The 20,230-nt window shown below is 42.8% G+C and overlaps 1 protein-coding gene across 6 annotated transcripts in view; it reads left to right on the top strand.

Moving 5' to 3' along the window:
• Window positions 1-11,191, top strand: part of LOC137640043 (uncharacterized) — a 74,553-nt gene extending 63,362 nt beyond the window's left edge. For all 6 annotated transcript variants that reach the window (XM_068372430.1, XM_068372427.1, XM_068372426.1 and 3 more), the window contains one exon: window positions 10,049-11,191. In XM_068372430.1, the coding sequence (XP_068228531.1) occupies window positions 10,049-10,726 (678 nt within the window). In that variant the 3' untranslated portion in view covers window positions 10,727-11,191. The remainder of the gene's footprint in view (window positions 1-10,048) is intronic.
• The last annotated feature ends 9,039 nt before the right edge of the window (window positions 11,192-20,230 follow it).

Genomic DNA, 20,230 nt, shown 5'->3' with positions numbered 1-20,230 from the left:
AAAAAGCCCTCTTTGCCCATGTCTAAGAATGCGTGGTCTTATTTTATTAGACTTTTGATTCGGGAGGCACACTCTCAATTAAGTGAGAAGGATCATAATTTACTTAAAGTCAAGGCTCATGAAGTTAGAGCGATAGCAACTTCTGTAGCGTTTAAGCAAAATAGATCCATTAAAAGTATTATGGACGCGACCTTTTGGAGAGGCAAGTCGGTTTTCGCTTCATATTACTTGAAAGATGTCCAGACTCTTTATGAGGACTGCTACACACTGGGACCATTCGTAGCAGCGAGTGCAGTAGTGGGTGAAGGCTCTACCACTACATTCCCTTAATCCCAATATCCTTTTAATCTACTCTTGAAATTTTTAATCTTAGTTTGGGTTGTACGGGAGACTAAGAAGTCTTTCGCAATCTTTTTGATTTGGCGGGTGGTCAAAATATTGTTTCTTGAGAGCGCCCAGATTAAGGGTATTGATGAGGTCCTGTTATAGGGGTGTTCACCCTGGATATAGCAGCTCCTGGGAGTCTTTCAGCATCCTAAGAGGATCGCTGGGCTTCGTGAGGATAGCGGACTAATGAGGCAGAGTAATTATCAGAGTCAGCTTCCTTACCAGGTACCTATACTTAAGTCTGTTTTTTGAATAGTTGTCAAAAACTCTTGAGCATATACGCCTTTATTGTATTAATACTGGTCCACCATGGGTGTGAATCAGCTATTATATATTCACCGGCTAAGTTTAATATTTAAAAATGATATTTTGATTATAAAATAAATTTTTGAATATACTTACCTGGTGAATATATAGATTAAAGGCCCTCCCTTCCTCCCCGATAGAGACCCAGCGGACTGAGAAGAACTGGAGAAATTGACAAGTATATGCGGTATCTGGCCGATAGTCGGCGCTGGTGGGCACACCCGCAACCTTCACGGCAATCGCTCGCGAGTTTTTGGAATCTGTCGAGCCGTCGGAGACGTCAGCTATTATATATTCACCGGGTAAGTATATTCAAAAATTTATTCTATAATCAAAATATCATTTCTGGGCTTGAACCTGTGCCGGCCAGTGAATAAGCTCCTATTAGCACTTATTCTTAGGTAATTTACTGCTAAATATACCAGAGAAAAAATGTAAAGGAGTGCTAGGTTAACTAGCTCGCTCACCTATTGGTGTCGGTATAAAATTGGGCGTATAATCCAGAGGTCCCGCACTATTTAGATTCATCCACGACAAAGACCCCAATAGAGGAGAGCCGTTCAACCTCACTCGGCACCACCAACTCTGCATCCGCTCAGAACTCAACTCCTTTTTAGCACGCCTGTGTTGTAACCCGCTTTTTTGTGCTCTCGTGTTTTGCCTTATTTTTCACTGGATTATGGCTTCTTCATCGGTTTCCCAGGAGACACCGTCTAAGTTAAGTACCAAGCTATGTTTTGCTGTGTTTTGAGCAATCTAGATCGTTTAATATTTAAATTATAGGAGTTTATTCTCTTCGATCATCTCGGTCTTGCTCGATTCCGCTTACAGTTGGTACTCCTGTTTTGAGAGCTTTTAGTTTCACTCGCGGTGTTACTAAGTGTATTAATTTTATTATTAGTTTAAATTTTATATGTTTTTATTGTGGATATTCATTATTTAGCGTTTAGAACCCTTGTGGTTCATATTTAGGGCCGATATCAGTTACGTATCGTAGATGGCTTGCCGACCTTCGTTACTAGGCGGCAATTTTATTATATAAGCCATCAGGTTGTTGTCCTTTGGGATTTATTTATTATGTTGCACGCCTGGCCCTAAATTTTTTATGTGTATATTTATATATTTGTCAACGCTATTACTTTTATAATGAATATTTGTGCTTATTACTCCGTATGATCTGTGTTTGGGGATCGTCAGTTGGTAGCCCTGCTGCTTCGTATCACGTGATCCTCCCCCAAGCTCCCCCTATCGCTAGGTGGGTGGCTAGGCTTCTCTCCCCCCTCCCCTAGGGGACCGTTGCCTTCCCTCCTTTTAGAGGGGGTAGTTCAGTGTTTATGGACTTTGTCCTCCGGGTGTCCCGGCGGTTTCGTCTCTGTCTAGACGGGTTGGCCACCGGTCAACAGAGTAGGATCCCGGTGCACCCTATTTTATATTTACCTATCACACTTTTATTATGTTATACGAAACCCTCCGGGTTCTGTTGGCGGTTCTTATCTACAGTTCCGCCCCCCTCTTAATTTATAACAGTTCCTATGATTATATATGATTATATATGACAGATCACTATCCCGGAGTTCCTATATGTATTGGTTTATGGATGTACTTTTATTTCCCGGCCCGGGGCTTAACCTCGCTCCGGGAAATCAGACACCATGTGTCTTAATTCTTTGTTGCATCCTTCTTTATGATCCCGGCTCGACCGGAATGGATAGCTATACTCTAGTCTTAAGTTAGACTTATGTTTAGGCCCGGGTCCTCCGGACCCGCCCCTACTTAAGAGTATTACAGTTAAGCTCTAGTCTTAAGTTAGACTCATGTTTAGTCCCGGGTCCTCCGGACCCGCCCCTACTTAAGAGAATTACAGTTTCTCATATACTATTCTTTTTATAGATGGTGCATTGTCAGACGACGGCTTGTGTGGCTGTTCTTCATCAGCCTTGTGGCCACACTGTATGTAGGTCTCACGCCCTCTGCGGAGTTCAGCTGGAGGACATCGTGGTCTGGCACCCTGATAACTGTATGGTCTGTTTTGACCTCATCACCACCCTCGGATCTGATTCGGTGAGTCCCGTTGGCTATGTTGCCTTCCTAATTATTTTACCTTTTTTGGTATACATACACTATTTAGTAAGATTTCTATGGTCTTGAAGGACTGCTGGGAATCTTCCTTTTTGTAATTCCCACTATTATTTCAGGCATCCCCAGAGCAGAAGACTGCGGCTCGGGCCACCCTGAAAGTGTGGGTTGGGGGATTTGCCCGAAACGTGAAATCTAAACAGCCTTACGTCCTATCTGAAGACTACTGTGCCATGATCTACCCTAATGCCAAGTCTTCAGCCGCTGTGGCTAGGCATGTTGCGGCACCCATCATTGCCGACATTGATGCCACCATAGTGGGATTCATCGACCAGGAACAAGATCCGTTGGATGCCCCCGGAGATCTGGAAGACAATGTGGCTTCCATGAACTTGGACGTTGAGCCTATGTTGTTGGATGATCCAGATGCAGGTAGGGTGGTAAGTGAGGCAGGTGTTACCGGCGCTGAGATTCCTATCCTCAGCCCCGCTCTTTCTTCTTCATCTGATCTCTCTTCTTTCCATGGTTTTTCTGGGGACCGTGATTCGTCTCATCGATCACACCCGGTTCCCCCCAAAGATAAGTCTACATCGAGAACTTTGCCAAAAGCTCGTAAGCCCCACAAGGCTTCCCATAGTTCCAAGTCTAATACAAACCCGTCATCTAAGGCTTCCGGCTCCTCCTCTAAGTCTCACGACCCGGGAGTACAACCCGCCACTTCTGCTCCTAGCCCGGGCCTTTCCGAATCAGCCATGCTTCGTATCGTGTCGGAGATGCAATCTAAGATTGTGTCGGAAATGCATGCCAAGATGGACACGATGTTCTCTAACATTGGTCAGAGACTTGGGGCATTAGAGCAAGGTGCTCCGGAGCGAGTTCAAAGCTCTTTCATCCCGGATGCCTCTAAACTTCCGCCGTTTACCAAGAATAACCCTTGGCGCATGGCTCTTCATTCCCCATTCTCAGATGGGATGTTAACATTGGTAGGTCTTGGTACTCGTCCTCTAGAGGATTTTGAATTCTTTCCTCCTGGTCTCGCATTTCCATTTCATGGTTATGCCAGGCTTACCGAGGAAGCTCTGGTTCGGCTGGATAAGGTCCCCAAAGAGACTGTCATTTTCCCAAAAGAACAAGCCCAATCTGTTTGGGCTAGGTTCCTGAATGATATTGGTTGCACCAATACCATGTTGACGCCTTATAAGAGTTCTTTCACAATGTTCTTAATGGACAAGAACACCGTGACTCCATGCGTCAATAAGGTTGCAGAGCTTGCTTTCCAATATGCTCTGGAGGAGAAGCCCTTGCCTCCCATCCGAGAGGTGGATCCGATCTCCCTCCTTCTTCCTTCAGGTAATGAGTGTTGGGACAATGTCCATACCACTTTTACTTCTGGCAAGTTAACAGCGGACTGTGCTTCAGTTATGTTTAGTGAACGGCTTCCCCGTCTCCCGGAATCTCTTATTAAACAGGAGTATGATTCCCGCCTACGTGTTGGGCGAACTTTGAACTTGGCCACGTCTACGGAGTCGATAGCCTTAACTTATGATACTGAGAGTATCTTTAAGTCTCTCAATAAGGCTACTTTGCAGTCGTTATATTTCGATCTATATGACTTTGCTATTGCTAAACGTAGGTGCCGCAAACACATCCTGGCTGAGGCGACTATTAGGCACGAGCCTAATAAACTTATCCGGTCCTCTTGCTGGGGTTCAAATCTTTTCCCTGAGGATCTTGTGGAGGAAGTCTTGGCAGAGGCTACTAGGGTTAATCAGAGCCTTAAAGCCCGTTGGGGTTTGACTCCTAAGCGGAAGTATGATCCCGCAAATTACCAAGCCCGGGGTAGGAAGAAGCTCCGCCCGTATACCTCCACCCAGTTCCGGCAACAGCAGAGTAGTTCGTCTGTTTTCCGTCAGCCTCTTCCTCCATCTCCTGCTGCTCCTGCACAGCCTTCCACCTCTCAGGCTCCTTCATCGGACGACTATGTCACCGTTCTGCTCCCTAAGAGCCAGCTTCCCGGTGCCTCCACCACCTCTCCAGCCTTTAACCAGTCTTATGAGGCTTAAGGCTCTTCCCAGAGTTATAATAGAGGTAGAGGCTACCACCGTGGTTCAGACCAGAACAGAGGTAGAGGTAGATTCTTTCGCAAGGGAAAGAACTTCCGAGGCGGACGTGGAGGCAACTCCTCAAACCAATACTGAGGTGCAGCGGGTAGGGGGGAGGCTTTATGCCTTCCGCAACAAATGGAGGTTCAGTCCCTGGGCTTTCAGTATCATCTCCAAGGGACTGGGCTGGAGTTGGATTCTAGGACCTCCACCTCCGAACAGATTTCATCAACATTCCACTCCGGACCTAGTCGAATTTGTCCAGGACCTGTTAAAAAAGAACGCCATACAAGAAACGAAACACCTGAAGTTTCAGGGTCGGCTGTTCAGTGTCCCGAAGAAGGATTCGGACAAGAGAAGAGTGATTCTAGACCTATCCCTTCTCAACTTGTCCATTCAATGCGACAAGTTTCGAATGCTTACCGTCTCGCAGGTGCGGACCTTACTTCCCCGTAGGGCCGTCACCACCTCTATCGATCTTACAGACGCCTATTATCACGTCCCGATAGCGAGACACTTCCGTCCGTATCTAGGCTTCCGCCTAGGGGACAAAAGTTACTCCTTCAAGGTGATGCCTTTCAGGCTCAACATCGCCCCAAGGATCTTCACAAAGTTAGCAGAAGTTGCTGTTCAGGAACTCAGAAATCAAGGGATTCAAGTAGTAGCCTATCTGGACGACTGGCTCATTTGGTCAGACACCTCCCAAAATTGCCTAAAAGCCACTCACAGAGTCATCCAATACCTTCAATCTCTGGGCTTCCAGATCAACTTCAAGAAGTCCCGTCTTCTTCCGAAATCAAAGTTCCAATGGCTCGGCCTGCAATGGGATCTTATATCTCATACTCTGTGTCTTCCCAAACCCAAGAGGTTAGAGATTGCAAGGAACACCAAACGCTTTCTAAAAGACAAAGTAAGTTCCAGACGACTCCAAGAGAGGATCCTAGGGTCCCTTCAATTTGCTTCAGTGACGGATCTACTTCTGAAGGCAAAATTGAAAGATATCAATCGTGTCTGGCGTTCGAGGGCGAACCGGAAGCTCCGGGACAGGAAAGTCCGCCTTCCTCCCATTCTCCGGGAAAGACTTCTACCTTGGACAAGGGCCAACAATCTGTCAAAGTCAGTTCCCCTTCGATTTCCGCCTCCGAAGTTAATCATTCACACGGACGCATCCCTATCAGGTTGGGGAGGCTATTCTCAGCTCAGGAAAGTTCAAGGTCTTTGGTCTCCCTTATTCCGCCAATTTCACATCAATGTGCTGGAGGCCATGGCAGTTCTTCTAACCCTGAAACGTCTCGCTCCACCCAAGAGACAACACCTTCGTCTGGTTCTCGACAGCGAAGTGGTGGTCCGCTGCCTCAACAGAGGCGGATCAAAATCAGGGCCTCTGAACCATGTTCTAGTAGCCATATTCTCCCTAGCAGCCTCGAACCGTTGGCATCTTTCAGCTGTCCACCTGGCGGGAGTCCGGAACGTAGTGGCAGATGCCTTGTCCCGGACCTCCCCTCTAGAATCGGAATGGTCACTCGATCTAAAGTCATTCCGGTGGATTCTCTCTCGGGTTCCGGGTCTCCAAGTGGACCTCTTCGCCACGGAGTCCAACCACAAATTGAGAGTATATGTGGCTCCCAATCTAGACCCTCAGGCTTACGCCACAGACGCCATGTCACAGAATTGGGACATCTGGGAAAGGATTTATCTCTTTCCCCCGGTGAATCTTTTACTGAAAGTCCTAGACAAACTGAGATCCTTCAAGGGACGAGTAGCCTTGGTCGCACCCAACTGGCCCAAGAGCAATTGGTACCCTCTCCTGCGAGAGTTGAGACTACATCCTCACCCGATACCCAATCCGGTTCTGTCTCAGATAGTACAAACACGCGTTGTGTACGCTTTCTCAAACATTCAGAGCGCCCTAACTTTATGGACTTCATGAAGTTTGCGGCCATGCATGGTGCCAATATCGATCCTCAAAACACCCTGTTCCTAGAATCAGATAAACGGGATTCCACCATCCGCCAATATGATTCTGCGGTTAAAAAGTTGGCTAAATTTTTGATAGACTCAGACGTACACTGTATGAACTTGAACCTTACAGTCACTTTCTTTAGAACTTTATTAGAATCAGGTCTGGCAGCCAATACTATCACCACTATTAAATCTGCCTTGAAAAAGATCTTCCTAGTGGGTTTTAACATAGACTTAACCGACTCTTTGTTAGCTTCAATTCCGAAAGCCTGTGCCAGACTGAAACCGGTTACTCGTCCTACCCCGGTTACCTGGTTCCTTAATGATGTACTCAAATTGGCTTCTGATACCATTAACAATTCTTGTGATTACATTCCCCTTCTCAGGAAAACACTTTTCCTGGTGAGTTTGGCTTCCGGGGCAAGAATTTCTGAACTGGCAGCTTTGTCAAGAGACCCGGGAGAGGTCCTTCTTTCACCTAACAAATTCTTTTTAGCTAAGAACGAAGACCCTCAGAACAGATGGTCCTCCTGGAATATTGTTCCCCTCACGCAAGATCCGTCTCTGTGCCCTGTTACTACTCTTAGGTCTTATTTATCCCGGACCTCCTCTAACTCCTCGGGGCCTCTATTCGTTAGAGAACAAGGCGGTACCATTACCATTAAAGGGATCAGGCAACAAATTTTGTATTTTATTAAACAAGCTAACCCTGACTCTTTTCCTCTTGCACATGATATCAGAGCGGTTGCTACTTCGGTGAACTTTTTTCACCACATGAATTTTACGGACCTTTCTAGGTATACAGGGTGGAAATCACCGTCAGTGTTCAAGAAACACTACCTTAAACATTTGGAAGCCCTTAAATTTCCTACAGTAGCTGCAGGGAGTGTAGTTACCCCCAGGTAACTCTCATATTAATTCTTTGTCATTTTATCTCCCCCTTACCTGCCTCATTTATACCCTATTTGTATTCGTTGGTTTTGCACCTGATTACTATTACTATATTTGTACATTTTTGACCTCTGAGTATCTGTATATATCATCACTCACGGCATTATTATACCTTACCTTTTTTGACAATTGTTCTACCAAGTGGATTTATGTTCTTTTTAAGATACCCTTATAGCTGTTTTTGGCACTCATCTCTGATTAAAGCAACTTGTATTTCCCTTATGTTTATGTTTTTTCCTTTATTTTGCAAGTTTGGTGACATTTCTCTTGTATATATTCACTGGCCGGCACAGGTTCAAGCCCAGAAAAGGGATTTTGACGTAGGAAAAATCTATTTCTGGGCTAGGGATCTGTGCCGCCCAGTGAACCCTCCCAGCTCCTCTCCCTTGGAGTCACCAAACTTTGGGTGCTAAGGAGTTGGGTTCTGAGCGGATGCAGAGTTGGTGGTGCCGAGTGAGGTTGAACGGCTCTCCTCTATTGGGGTCTTTGTCGTGGATGAATCTAAATAGTGCGGGACCTCTGGATTATACGCCCAATTTTATACCGACACCAATAGGTGAGCGAGCTAGTTAACCTAGCACTCCTTTACATTTTTTCTCTGGTATATTTAGCAGTAAATTACCTAAGAATAAGTGCTAATAGGAGCTTATTCACTGAGCGGCACAGGTCCCTCGCCCAGAAATAGATTTTTCCTACGTCAAAATCCCTTTTTACATTGAAATGTAATAATTTTCAAAATTTACGATCACAGAAGAAATACTGCATTTTCTTGTAGGGAACAATGTTTATGGTTTATTGAGTTACTTTTACTAATTACCCCGTAATTATGAAAGTATGAGGAATTTGGAGAAAACATTTTGTATACCTATTCTTCATTGCTATACGAAGCTCAGTGAATTTTTTCAGGATTTTGTGTTTTTCTTCCTATACCCCTATATAGTTTATCGGCATTCCAGCTGGCTCCGTTAAGAAACATGTCGCTTTCTAGCTTTGTGAGACAATCTGTAAAGCATATGCCATGAGAAAGGGTCAAGGTACCAGCTAGGACCCAAGCTCACAAAATCAGGGTTATTGTCCCCACACAAGCTTTCAAGATAAACCTGTCAGTAGGCCAAGTGCTGAAGGCCATAGTCTAGACTACCTTCATGGACTAAATTTTAATTACAGGAGTATACCTACAAGTCCCTTGACATTTTTATGCATAGTCTTATGATTGCTACTCAAGTAGTTGTGTAACCAGTCCAGCTCACACATGGGACAGAATGCATCTTGTGCATGATAATGTGTAGATGCAAGTCTGGAATGGTAAAATTGACTCTCTCTTCTCCTTCATTCATATGCCCCCCCCCCCCCCTCCCCCCTCTCGAGGACTAAGTCAAATCATTACGGGCTCGTAAGTTACAATTTGGAGCTCTATTCTTTATATCAAAAGAAGCATCACTCTCAATTTATACCAACCCATTGATCATCATGATAAATATATCTTTACAAACTGATATCCCCTTAGAAGAAAGGGTCTCTCTATTTTGATTGAGTACGTGTACCCATGTACAGGTCAGGCCCTATCGGTCTTTCATCCCTATGAAAGGTAGATAGGAGGTTGCTAGGGTCACCGCTTAGCTCTGTACAGGTCAAGCAGTTGTCACTTCCAGGTAAGAAAATTAACCATCCAGTTAGGTTTTAAGGGGACTTTCAATCCATCAAGCAGGACAAGTGTTTGTATGCTGCACAGAAACAAATTACAAATTACAAATTTTAAAGGTATTTTGTATTTTTCCTAGCAATTTATATTTAAGTCTTTTAATCCAACTTTCCTCTTCAACCATGCCTCTCAGTCCTAAGCCAAAAGGTTAAAAGTGAAGTTCTCCAGCTGGGGAAAGGGTTGGGACTGCTCACCCCGTACCCTCACCAGCTGGATAATTGCTCATTATGCAAGATTTAACGACCATCTCCAGCTTGCACTGAAACAATATCCTTAATTATAAAGGACTTTGGTTTGTAAAGCTATGAAAAATATAAGCTACAGTATTTAAAAAGTTTGATTTTTTTTCTAGAAATTCCAAGTATAGAAAACTTTACTGGCTTTCTGTTGGTTGTTTTAATTTATTAATTTACTCTTATACAGTTTTTTTTTTTTTTATCTATTAATGAAATATAATGATGTATAAGATTTATGTGACTAATAAAATTTCCTTTTTAAAAGGTTCATTTATTCATAATGTTATGTATAAAAATTTTCAAGTGTAGTGTCTGTATTATGGCAGGTACCACGAATTCAACGCGAGAAAGAGTCTATTCCCAATGAGCTTCACAAGAAAACTCACCAGAAGTTCTTTCGAGATCAAGGAAGACCTTATGTATCCCGCGCTACGGGTAAGGAAGTGCGTGGTCGAGCCATGGGTCCACCTTGTAATTGCAAAAAGAAATGTTGGTCAAAAATTGAACATGGAGCAGATGAAATATTCTCATCATTTTGGGATATGGGCAATTTTGATGAACAAAATGTGTATTTGTATGGAAATATTTCTATTAAACCTGTTAGCCGTCACTATGTAAAAGGATCAAACAGAAGGACGTATACATTTACTTATTGGTGTAAAGTGCGTGGAAAACATGTTGAAGTTTGCAAAGAAATGTTTATGGGTGTGCATGGACTACAAAATAGTAGAGGAAGAATTGGAAATCTCATGAAACAAATGAAAGAAGGTAATTTACTTCCAAAACCAGACCAACGAGGTAAACATGCTAATCGTCCTAATAAATATACAGAGCAAAGTCTCCGAGGAGCACGGCAGCACATTGAAGCATTTATCAACCGCAACATGACATTGAAAAAAATGTATCGGGATTACTATGTGCCATGGTGTGATGAAAATAAAATTGCTCCTGTTAGTGAAGACAAATACAGAAGAATATACTCTGAAGAATACAAAGTTTCCTAATAGCTGTTACAGACATTTAATTGGAGAATTTCATTCATTGTAACATATTTTCATCTCATTGTAGTTATACTGATTAACAGGACTCATTTCATAATTTTTCATTCTGTTGTATATAAAATCATTCATCTCCTACAGTCATACTTTGTTTTAATGAGGTTTTTGAGAGCTGTTGATTTTTTTGTAATTTTTTGTTAAGGTTTCATGAAGAGGAAAGATTTCCTTTAATTTTCTGTAAAATAAGTAAACTTGAATGTTGTCATAGGTTTTCAAAATGGTCCATCTGATGGGGAGTCAAATGTTTTTTAAACATTTCTGACATACATACAGACTAATGCAGAAAGCTTGTGCCAAGGTAATAGCATACAATAGTACAGTGTAACCCTGTTAATATGGACTAATTTCTGGGCAACCCAGTGTATTAAACCCATGTGCTGAAATATTAAAAGTTTTTAACCCAAGGGTTTACCCAAGTTTTTGAAGCTTAACTTAGTCCACCTTTAATTCATCTTAATTGTTATTAAATTTTTAGAACATTATTGAATGATTATAAATCTACATAAATTGGTTTAGAAATACAAAATTAAAATTTTTATTTGTTGCCAAAATAAACTTGTTTGATTTTGCACTCTGAATGCAACTGTTGTGCCAATACGACTTTATTCCTACATGTTTATAAACCTTTTATCCTTTAAGATATTAGATGACTTCAGAGAAAGCTGGAATGGCTGTTTAATCATTAACAAGGGAGTTTGTTAACAACAAGTGGTGCAAGGGGAACCCCTCCTAACTGCCTGTCACTTACTATTTTTTTTTTCCCACTTTGATGGCAACCAATATGGACTTACTGTTGCTGCTGTCTTTCACAATCGGATCTTTTTTTATCTTACCTTTTTTTGAGTGCTCCCTCTCGACAGCAGAAGCACACCGAAAGGTAAAATGTGATTTTTCTTTTTTTCTAAATTGTGGATCCTCATGTATTGTGTATCAGTTATGAAGGGCAAAGTGTAGTCAATACTCCTACCCATTTAGTGTACTACGGTTGGATCATCACTGCTTGTGCCATAGTATTATCCATTCCTTGGGATGGATTTGCTTGGTTTAGAATGAGTACAGTAACCCCTTTACACATGTGTCCGATAGTGAAGACCTTTTTGTCCTGACTGACTCACTAGGCACTGCCAGTATGTTCCCATGTGGTGACCTCTGTGTAGTGCAATGTAGTTGGTGCCAGTGCATGCTTCAGTGAGTGTTCCCACTGCTCCCCTTATGACAAAACCCCTAGTGTAGTGGTTTGTGTTACTATAAAGGAAGCTCTTGTAGCTTCTGCCTTTGAGGTAGTGCTGTCAGTATTGTTCAATATTTGTAGCAACAAGGAAGTTTGGTTAGCAAGGGGAAGGAAAAGAGAGTTTGCTCTCTCCCTACCAGCTCCTCCTTCCTCCTGTTCTCTTGTAGGACATAGAAAAGTGTAGTCTTGTGGAAGAGCCTGAAAGTTTTTTTGCTCTCCTACTTTATGAGGGAATGGTAACAGCACTCACTTGCTAACTGGATCCAGCCAAGTTAATCAACTGGAGTATGAGCCATTGGGACACATACCACCTTAGTCCTGGCCCACTTTTCCTGTCTCTTTTGTAACTTCAGAGGCTTTTTTTACTCCCTTAGCATGCTATGGTCTTCCACTGTAGAGCTCTCTTGCTGGAGGGTACATAAAGGCACACTATTCTATCTTATTTTGCTTCCTCTTGTTTTTCTAAGCTTTTATACTGTAGTTTATAAATGAAAGATCTATTTTAATGTTACTGTTCTTAAATATTTTATATTGATTGTTTATTACTTCTCCTTTAGTTTATTTATTTCCTTGTTTCCTTTCCTCACTGGTCTATTTTACCTTGTTGGGGCCCTTGAGCTTATAGCATCTTGCTTTTCCAATTAGGGTTGTAACTTAGCTAGTAATAATAATAGTAAGACAGTATAAGGAACTTAGTGTGCAACTACTTCTTTTGAGGTCAGTTGCAGGTGAACAGTCCCACCCAGATCAATCTCCAGCAACAAATGGTAGACCAATAGGGACTTGTTCACACTACCTCCTCATGCCAATATGGACCTTGTACACTGACCAGTGCCTTCGGGGTCTTCTAGTGATAGTGATCCTGGTGTGACAGCCACCACTGTTTCAACAGTTGCAGGTAGTAGTCCTACCCAGACCAATCTTAAGCACCATGCAGAAGACCAGTTGTGATATCGTTTATGCTACCTCCTTTTGCTGATTGGAGCATGACTATTTATGTCAATAGTAAGCTTAACTCCTTGTGCTAATATGCATCAACTAGTACCTTGGGGTTGGGTAACAATTGTAAGCCTTGTGTAAGAGGTACAGTAGTGCTTCTAGATACAAAATTGATTTGTTCCGGAGTGGCTTTTGTATCGTTATTTTTTCACATGATGAGTCGCGTTTTACATGTAAATCTTCTAATTCGTTCCAAGCCCTACAAAAGCACCACATTAAATTTTATAAAAAAGGTGCTGGGTATACTGTACTAAGCACAATGAAATACTACCATTTGGATCATTCAACACCTAGCCTAACCATTAATACCTGTAAGTGAAGTATTAAAGTACTGTATTAGAACATACAGTACAGTAATGAAATGATAAGTGGAAAATAACGAAAATGTGGAACCTTTCGAGTGAAACAATGTACGAAAGGGAAAGGGGGACAGCGGAGGAGGACAAACAGTAGAAAATATTAACAAGTGGCAGAAAATATAAACGCCTAACTTTATGAAACACATGACCAAGTGGCAGAGACATTAACACTTAACTTTACAAAACACATTAACAAATGGAAGAAAACACTTAAACTTAACTTGTTATGAAAAACTTTCCTAAATTTTAATTTTTTTTTTTTTTTTGTACTTTCTAAATTTCATCCACTTCTTCATCCTTTCCACTTTTCTGTTTTTCAGATTACTTTGATGCTTCTTCCCGCTTTTTAAAATGTTCCTGAAACAACTTGGGCGAACGTCATTAAATTGCGCAACCAGATGACCTATGTAAGCCTTTTCCAGGTGTCCTTCTCTACAAAAGATTGCACTTTATGAATAGCAGCTAGAGCTTCCTTAATTTTTGCCGTTGTCATGGGGTCTTCCTCCTCATGGCTGCTAAAGAACTATTCTTGAATGATTTTCAGTTGCATGAACTGCAACTCCTTCGGGTCATCCGTCGTAAGCTCTTGGTGCTCCTCAAGAAGCTCATTCATGTCGTCCTCATCGATGACCAGCCCTATGGTTCTCTTAAGTGTAACGATCTCGTCTACCTCAGGTTGTGGAACAGGTTCAGGATTGTCAACTTAGTGGCTTCGGCTTCAGCTATGCCTACATGAAATCCCTCAAAGTCTTGTGCGGAGAAGGCATCAGGCCACAGCTTCTTCCACGAAGACCTCAAGGTGCGCCCTAAAACCTCTTGCCAAGCTTGGTCGATGAGTCGGACTCATATCACAATATCGAAATGCTCCTTCCAAAGTTCATGGAGGGTGAGGCTTTTGCTATTGGTGATTTCCAAACATCTGAATACATATTTTGTATAGAGCTTCTTGAAGTTGGAAACCTGCTGGTCCATAGGCTGGAGGAAAAGGGTGGTGTTAGCCAGAAGATAGAGAACCTTGATGAAGGAATACTCTGCTAGGATATCTTCCTCGCTGCCAGGAGTCTGGTTCCCAACACCAGGAGACATTTCAGAGGGAGGCACTTCTCTTCCAAATATTGCCTAACAATCAAACCGAAATAGATTTACCCACTCGGTGAACAAGAGTTTGTTACCCAGGCTTTCGCATTAGCCCTCCACATCATTGGAAGCTTCTCCTTTAGCACTTTGTGGGTTTTGAAGGCTTGAGGAGTCTCCGAGTGATACATCAATAGGGACTTCACCTTACAATCCCCATTGGCATTTGCAAAGAGTGCAATGGTAATCCTGACCTTCATAGGCTTATGCCCGGGAAGTTTCTTCTCTTCTGTCGGGATGTACGTCCGATGAGGCATTTTTCCCCCAAAAACCCCAGTTTCATCACAGTTGAAGACTTGTTTGGGACTGTAGCCTTCCTTGATAGTCAACTCCACACCACCAATTGAATGCCAAACTGTCACTTGAATTTTTCAACCCCCCTCCAGAAGCCTTGAACTCTGGGGGTGCCTGCTTCGACGTCCCTTCTCCTGTGTCGTCTTCGGCCTGAGCACGCACGAGATAACTGTAATTGGTGCTGCCCTTGTGGCTGATTGCCGTCTTGGTGATCGTGTTTCCAGCAATTTCCAAAGGAGAAGCAGTCTCCCCATCTCATGGACGGGGCTCGTCTTGCTGGTAAAAACAGCCATGCCCTTAGAAGGTGTTTGTGCTTTGATGGCTTCCTTCTGCTTAAGGATGGCCCCTATTGTCAATGAATTATGGCCATATTCCTTAGCAATCAGACTTAACTGCATACCAGACTCATACAGTACTTCTTAATTATCTTCAGCTTCGTCTCCATAGAAAGCATCCTCTTCTTTCCCTGAACAACAGCAACATTCTTGGGATCCATGGTTAGTAATGTATGAGTTGAAAAATGTAGCACAATACAGTACATCACAGTAAACAAAAGCACTAAAGCAAAATCACATCGACGAATTCAATGTAAACGATAGCGCCACCTAAACAAAATGGTCGAGGAACTCTCATTCGTAGATGCATGATGGGATAGATGCTGAGCAATCGGAGAGCAGGATGTTACGGCAGTAACTAGCATCAGAGCAAGGAGATAACCAATGGGAGAGGACGATGGTGGCGAATTTACAGTTTGGCGGTGTGCAAATTTTAAAATCGTTCTTGGCCGGGCCAATCTCGCACCATATCTCATTTTGTATCATGAAATTTTTTTCATAATATGAGGCGAAAAAATATTTTCATCTTGTTTCGTATCATGAATTTTTCGTACACAAACTTTTTATATCAAGAGGTACCACTGTACAGTACTGTTTTCACTAATTCCAGGTATCCTGACTGAACATCATAGCAGTATGTTAATGAGAGTAATGTTACATTGTAGTTAGAGGCTATCCTCCTCCTCTGGAAGGGAGAGATGAATCTTAGTATGACAGCTGACATACCGGTGGCAGGTGAGCTGTTCAGATTACGTCCAAGTGTGGTTATGAATCTTTCGTCCTTCCTCCCTTTTCCTTCCTGTATTTGGAGGACTGTTGACACTTATGACCATGAAGTAAAAAGATGGCATAGCCCGACAACTTCCATACAATCCACACCCTCCCCAGCGGTATGCTAAAGGAAATTTGATTTTGGGAATGTGGCTGATCCTCAAGGGATGGGTACTTGGTACCGAGCCTTCTCTCAATCGATCGTTTTGGCCAGGGATTGTTTTCCAGGCTTGTAATGAGACTATTTGTGACCTAATCCAGTGTTTGCCTTCCATTTATTTATTCATAGATCTGTTTTCAGATTTGATCATTTATATTATAGGAGAGGGAACAGTTCCCAGATCAGGTTGATGTGAACTCATCCCTTATGATAGGAAAAAGGCTCATGTCTCTAACCTAGAAGGACCTGGCCTCTGTTAGTATTTTGACGTATTCTACTGATTTAGACCAGTCATAGGTTGTCATGGCTCCCATGGTGTTTGATAGTTTTGGCTGTTGTAGAACGTTTTGACAATCCGCACTGTACAGTACAAAACCTGACCATAGAGGCTCATGGTCGGAACCTCCTTGTAAGGCTATGGAGGGGGGTGAATGATCAGGTCTGCATATTCACTTTGTCCCAGCTGATCTAGAAAGTCCTAGCCCCTCTTTCTGGCTTGGCAATAGGCTTCAATGTAGAGAACAGTGCACATTGCCTTTGGCCATGGTCTTCATCTAGACCAGGTAGTCCTAAACCTTCCAGACTTCATGGACCACGAAATGTATAATTTTGAATTTGTAGGACAAACTAATATGAAATAAAAAAAAGGTGAACACATTCATATAATTTAGTAATTGAAAATCAGAGAACTTTTATATTAATATGAAGTGTATGCATTACATATAATAAAGTTAAAGTTTAAACATTAAAAAAACATTGAAAATTTGAAGTTTATATAACCCCATCATTATGAGGACGTCCGGTTGACGTCAAATCATGCCAGATACTACACACATTGATGTACCAAATATGTTGTTTACAAATATAAAATCACTCTTATATCCTACAAAAAAGTATAGCACATGATCATATATCACAACTAGGATATTTCTCTAAAAAAAAGCTCCTCTCCTCCCTAATATTAGCCCCTTCTTTCTTCAGTCAACCAACAGAGACTTTGGGATTCTAGCCTTTATTCCTGATTGTGTAATGGCTATTTTAGTCTGTTTTTCTGTTACCATGTAGAATCACACCACTATCTCTAGTCAATGGTGACATTTCTTATGCGAGGTCTTACTCTAATCCCCATGACCCCCCCATCTTAGAGACGTAGGTACCCTTACATCTCAACCCACCACTAGCTGAAACACTTGCGATTCTATTCTTTATTCATAATTATGTAAGGGCTATTTTAGTGTATTTCTATGTTGGCATATGTGTTCAAAACACACAGAAAGCATTCTCTATAGTGAGACTTAGGTGTGTTGGTCTTCCCCTCACCCTACGTACTCCCCCTCTGACTCACTGTGCCAACCAAAACACCAGTCATGCAAGTTGTTGAAAGCTCTGTTAGGTTGAATTCCATCAAAGTCATATATATAGAATCACACTAAAAAATAATCACCTGAAAATATCTCAATCCATATAAATTCTCCCCTTATTTCTTATAGATTTTCAAATTCCCTCATCATTTACTTGTATTTCACAGATATCTTAGCATAATTCCTCAATATTGTATTACTTGTCACATTTGTAACCCTGATAACTAAACATACACAGGATTAGATTTATTTTTTCTCATTTTATTCATTATTTTCTGTTATCATTTTCACAAAATTAATAACATTTTCATGTCTTAGATGTACATATAATTCCTATTAGTATCGCCCATCATTTTCATGCAGTATTTGTGTGAACTGCATATTTCGTACCAAAACCCGGAAGTACAATAACTTATTTGTATAATGAACTAGACACTCTCTCTCTCTCTCTCTCTCTCTCTCTCTCTCTCTCTCTCTCTCTCTCTCTCTCTCTCTCTCTCTCTCTCTCTCTCTCTCTCTCTCTCATATGAACTGAACTGAATTTATATTGTTATTGTTTATATTATATTTTTCCTTTTTGGGCTCAAGCCATGTCGTCCTGATGGAAGTTCCTCTAAGGTAGCTTCCTAGGGTATATTACAACTATGGCGATATTCCCAGAGAATTTACCTTAAGGTACCCAGAATTCTAACTCCTGGAGCGAATATCCCTAATAAAAGAGCCAGGGATATCGCATAAAATCAGAGGACGTATTCTTGACACGCCACATGGCAATCTGTACCCCGAACAGAGTTAACACTTCGTAGGGGTCAAATGGCAAGAAAACGAAAACGAGAAAGAAAAGGGGAGAGCTGTTCGTAAGGCCCTCTCTTCTCCCGTGTCGTAAGCGTGCCCTGCGCCGATTCTGGCGCCATCTGCATTCCTTTTTGCGTAGCTATACAACTCGGTGTTTTCCCTGTGTTTCTACCAAAAATCTTGGATTTACTCAAGCTAATATGCTTTCTCCAACTTCTTCTGCTTCCGATAAGTTGAGTACCATTTCTTTTATTTATAAATGTAGGCTCTTGGTAAAATTTAAAGTAATCAAAAGAGTTATCTTTGATACAAGAGCTGTTGCCTGCTGGAGGCGTCCTGGACGCTGTCGCTCGCTAGATAGGATTTATTTGGTTAGCCAGAGCGACGTTCCCAGCCCCCTTTTCGCTTTAATAAATTTAACTGCTTAGCTTATTTAGGAATACTTTTATGATGCTGTAGTATAGTGCCTTGGCGAAGGTTTTGCCTAGGCTGGCCTACGCTAGACCTTGTAGCCTAGTCGTTTGGCCCTTGTACTTCCTGCATGATATTTAGTCTTCCAAGTGTGGTTATTTAAATTTTATTGAAGCGTTAGGCAACGTTATACATATAAGTTTATGCTGAGTTTTTTCCAAGATGGTATATGAGTGAGTTTCGGTGATTTAGGTAATCGATTCTCCCAGTGCCTAGGCTAGGTTGTCTTGGGCTATTGATATGTTTTCTTGTTCCCCCGTTTGCTCCCTTCTCTTCGGGGAAGGCGCACAAACCCTTTCCCTCTGCTTAAGCCTTGGGCTTAACCCTAGTGGTTTATCTGAATTAACTTTCGATACAACTATATTGGGGTGGTACTGTACCTTCCTGCTCCAGCTAGTCTGGTTCAGAGAGGGGCAGTACAGCAGTGTTTTAAGTCTGAGTCTGTGTTGGTCTGGCTTGGGGTAGAGTCTCCCTTGCTGTCTGACACAGACATAGGAGGTTTAGCCTCCTTCGGTCACTCTTGAAGGTTTCTGTAGTTATGATCCCTTCGTTCGGTGACCCTTCAGACTTGTCCTTGTTGCTGTTCCGGGTGTGGGGTGTGTCCCTTTCCCTGGAATAGCAATACCTTCCTTGCATTGGTTATAGGGAGGCAGTAAGTATTGCCGGCCTCCCTTCCCGGATTCCCCCTTGGCTGAGATGGGCTTTCTTGGCCGTGGGTGATCCTTAACCAGTGCAAGGTTGGACAGGACCCTCTTGTCCCTTTCCCTTCTGTCCTTTCCGTAATGTCATTTGTGTCTGCCTTCCTACATCCGTACCTAGCACAGGTTAGGATGGGGAGCTGATTTGGTTCCCTGCCGGCCGGCAGAGGACCTGTTACCTTGAGTGCTGCCCGATCCTCCCTTGGTCCCTCATCCACTCCTGTCTGTAGATTCAGTGGGCAGTGGTTAGGAAGCCTGAATTAGATTCTCCCCTTCCTTTCAGCACTCTTTCGGGTGTTGGGCGTTGAGGTAGTACAGCCTCTTACCCCGGCACCCATTCTGTTTTCTTCTTGTGTGTTGTCGAGTGCTGCCCGGTCCTCCCTTGGTCCCTAAACCACGCCTGGCTGTAGTGCAGCCGGCTGTGGTCTGGAAGCTTGAATTAGATTCTCCCCTTCCTGTCGGCACTCTTTCGGTTTGTCGGGCAGTGAGGTAGTATATCCTCTTAGCCCGGCATCCATTCTGTTTTCTTCTTTTGTGTTGTACCTTTCCGACTGCCGGCCTACGTGGCCGGCAGCCGGGCAGTCGGAGTTCTCTGGTTCTCTGCGGCTGGTTGGCGTCAGTTGTTGACCTTTGCCGGCCGGCTATTGTCTCGCCCTTGTCGGCCGGTCGCTACGAGCAGTGGCTGGCAGCTGGGTGCTGCCTTGTGTAGCTGCTGGCCGGCAATCATTGCCGGCCGACTTTGGCTGTTGCCGATCGGCAGTTACTGCCGGCCAGCGCATGCATTGTAACCAGCGTTCTGCCGTCTTTTAGCTGTCAAGTCGTATACTTTAAAGCTATTTATG

This window comes from Palaemon carinicauda, chromosome 4 (genome assembly GCF_036898095.1).
Source record: "Palaemon carinicauda isolate YSFRI2023 chromosome 4, ASM3689809v2, whole genome shotgun sequence".
NCBI classification, from domain to species: domain Eukaryota; kingdom Metazoa; phylum Arthropoda; class Malacostraca; order Decapoda; family Palaemonidae; genus Palaemon; species Palaemon carinicauda.
The sequence above is the reverse complement of the archived record's forward strand: the minus strand, read 5'-3'. Positions and strand labels throughout refer to the sequence as shown.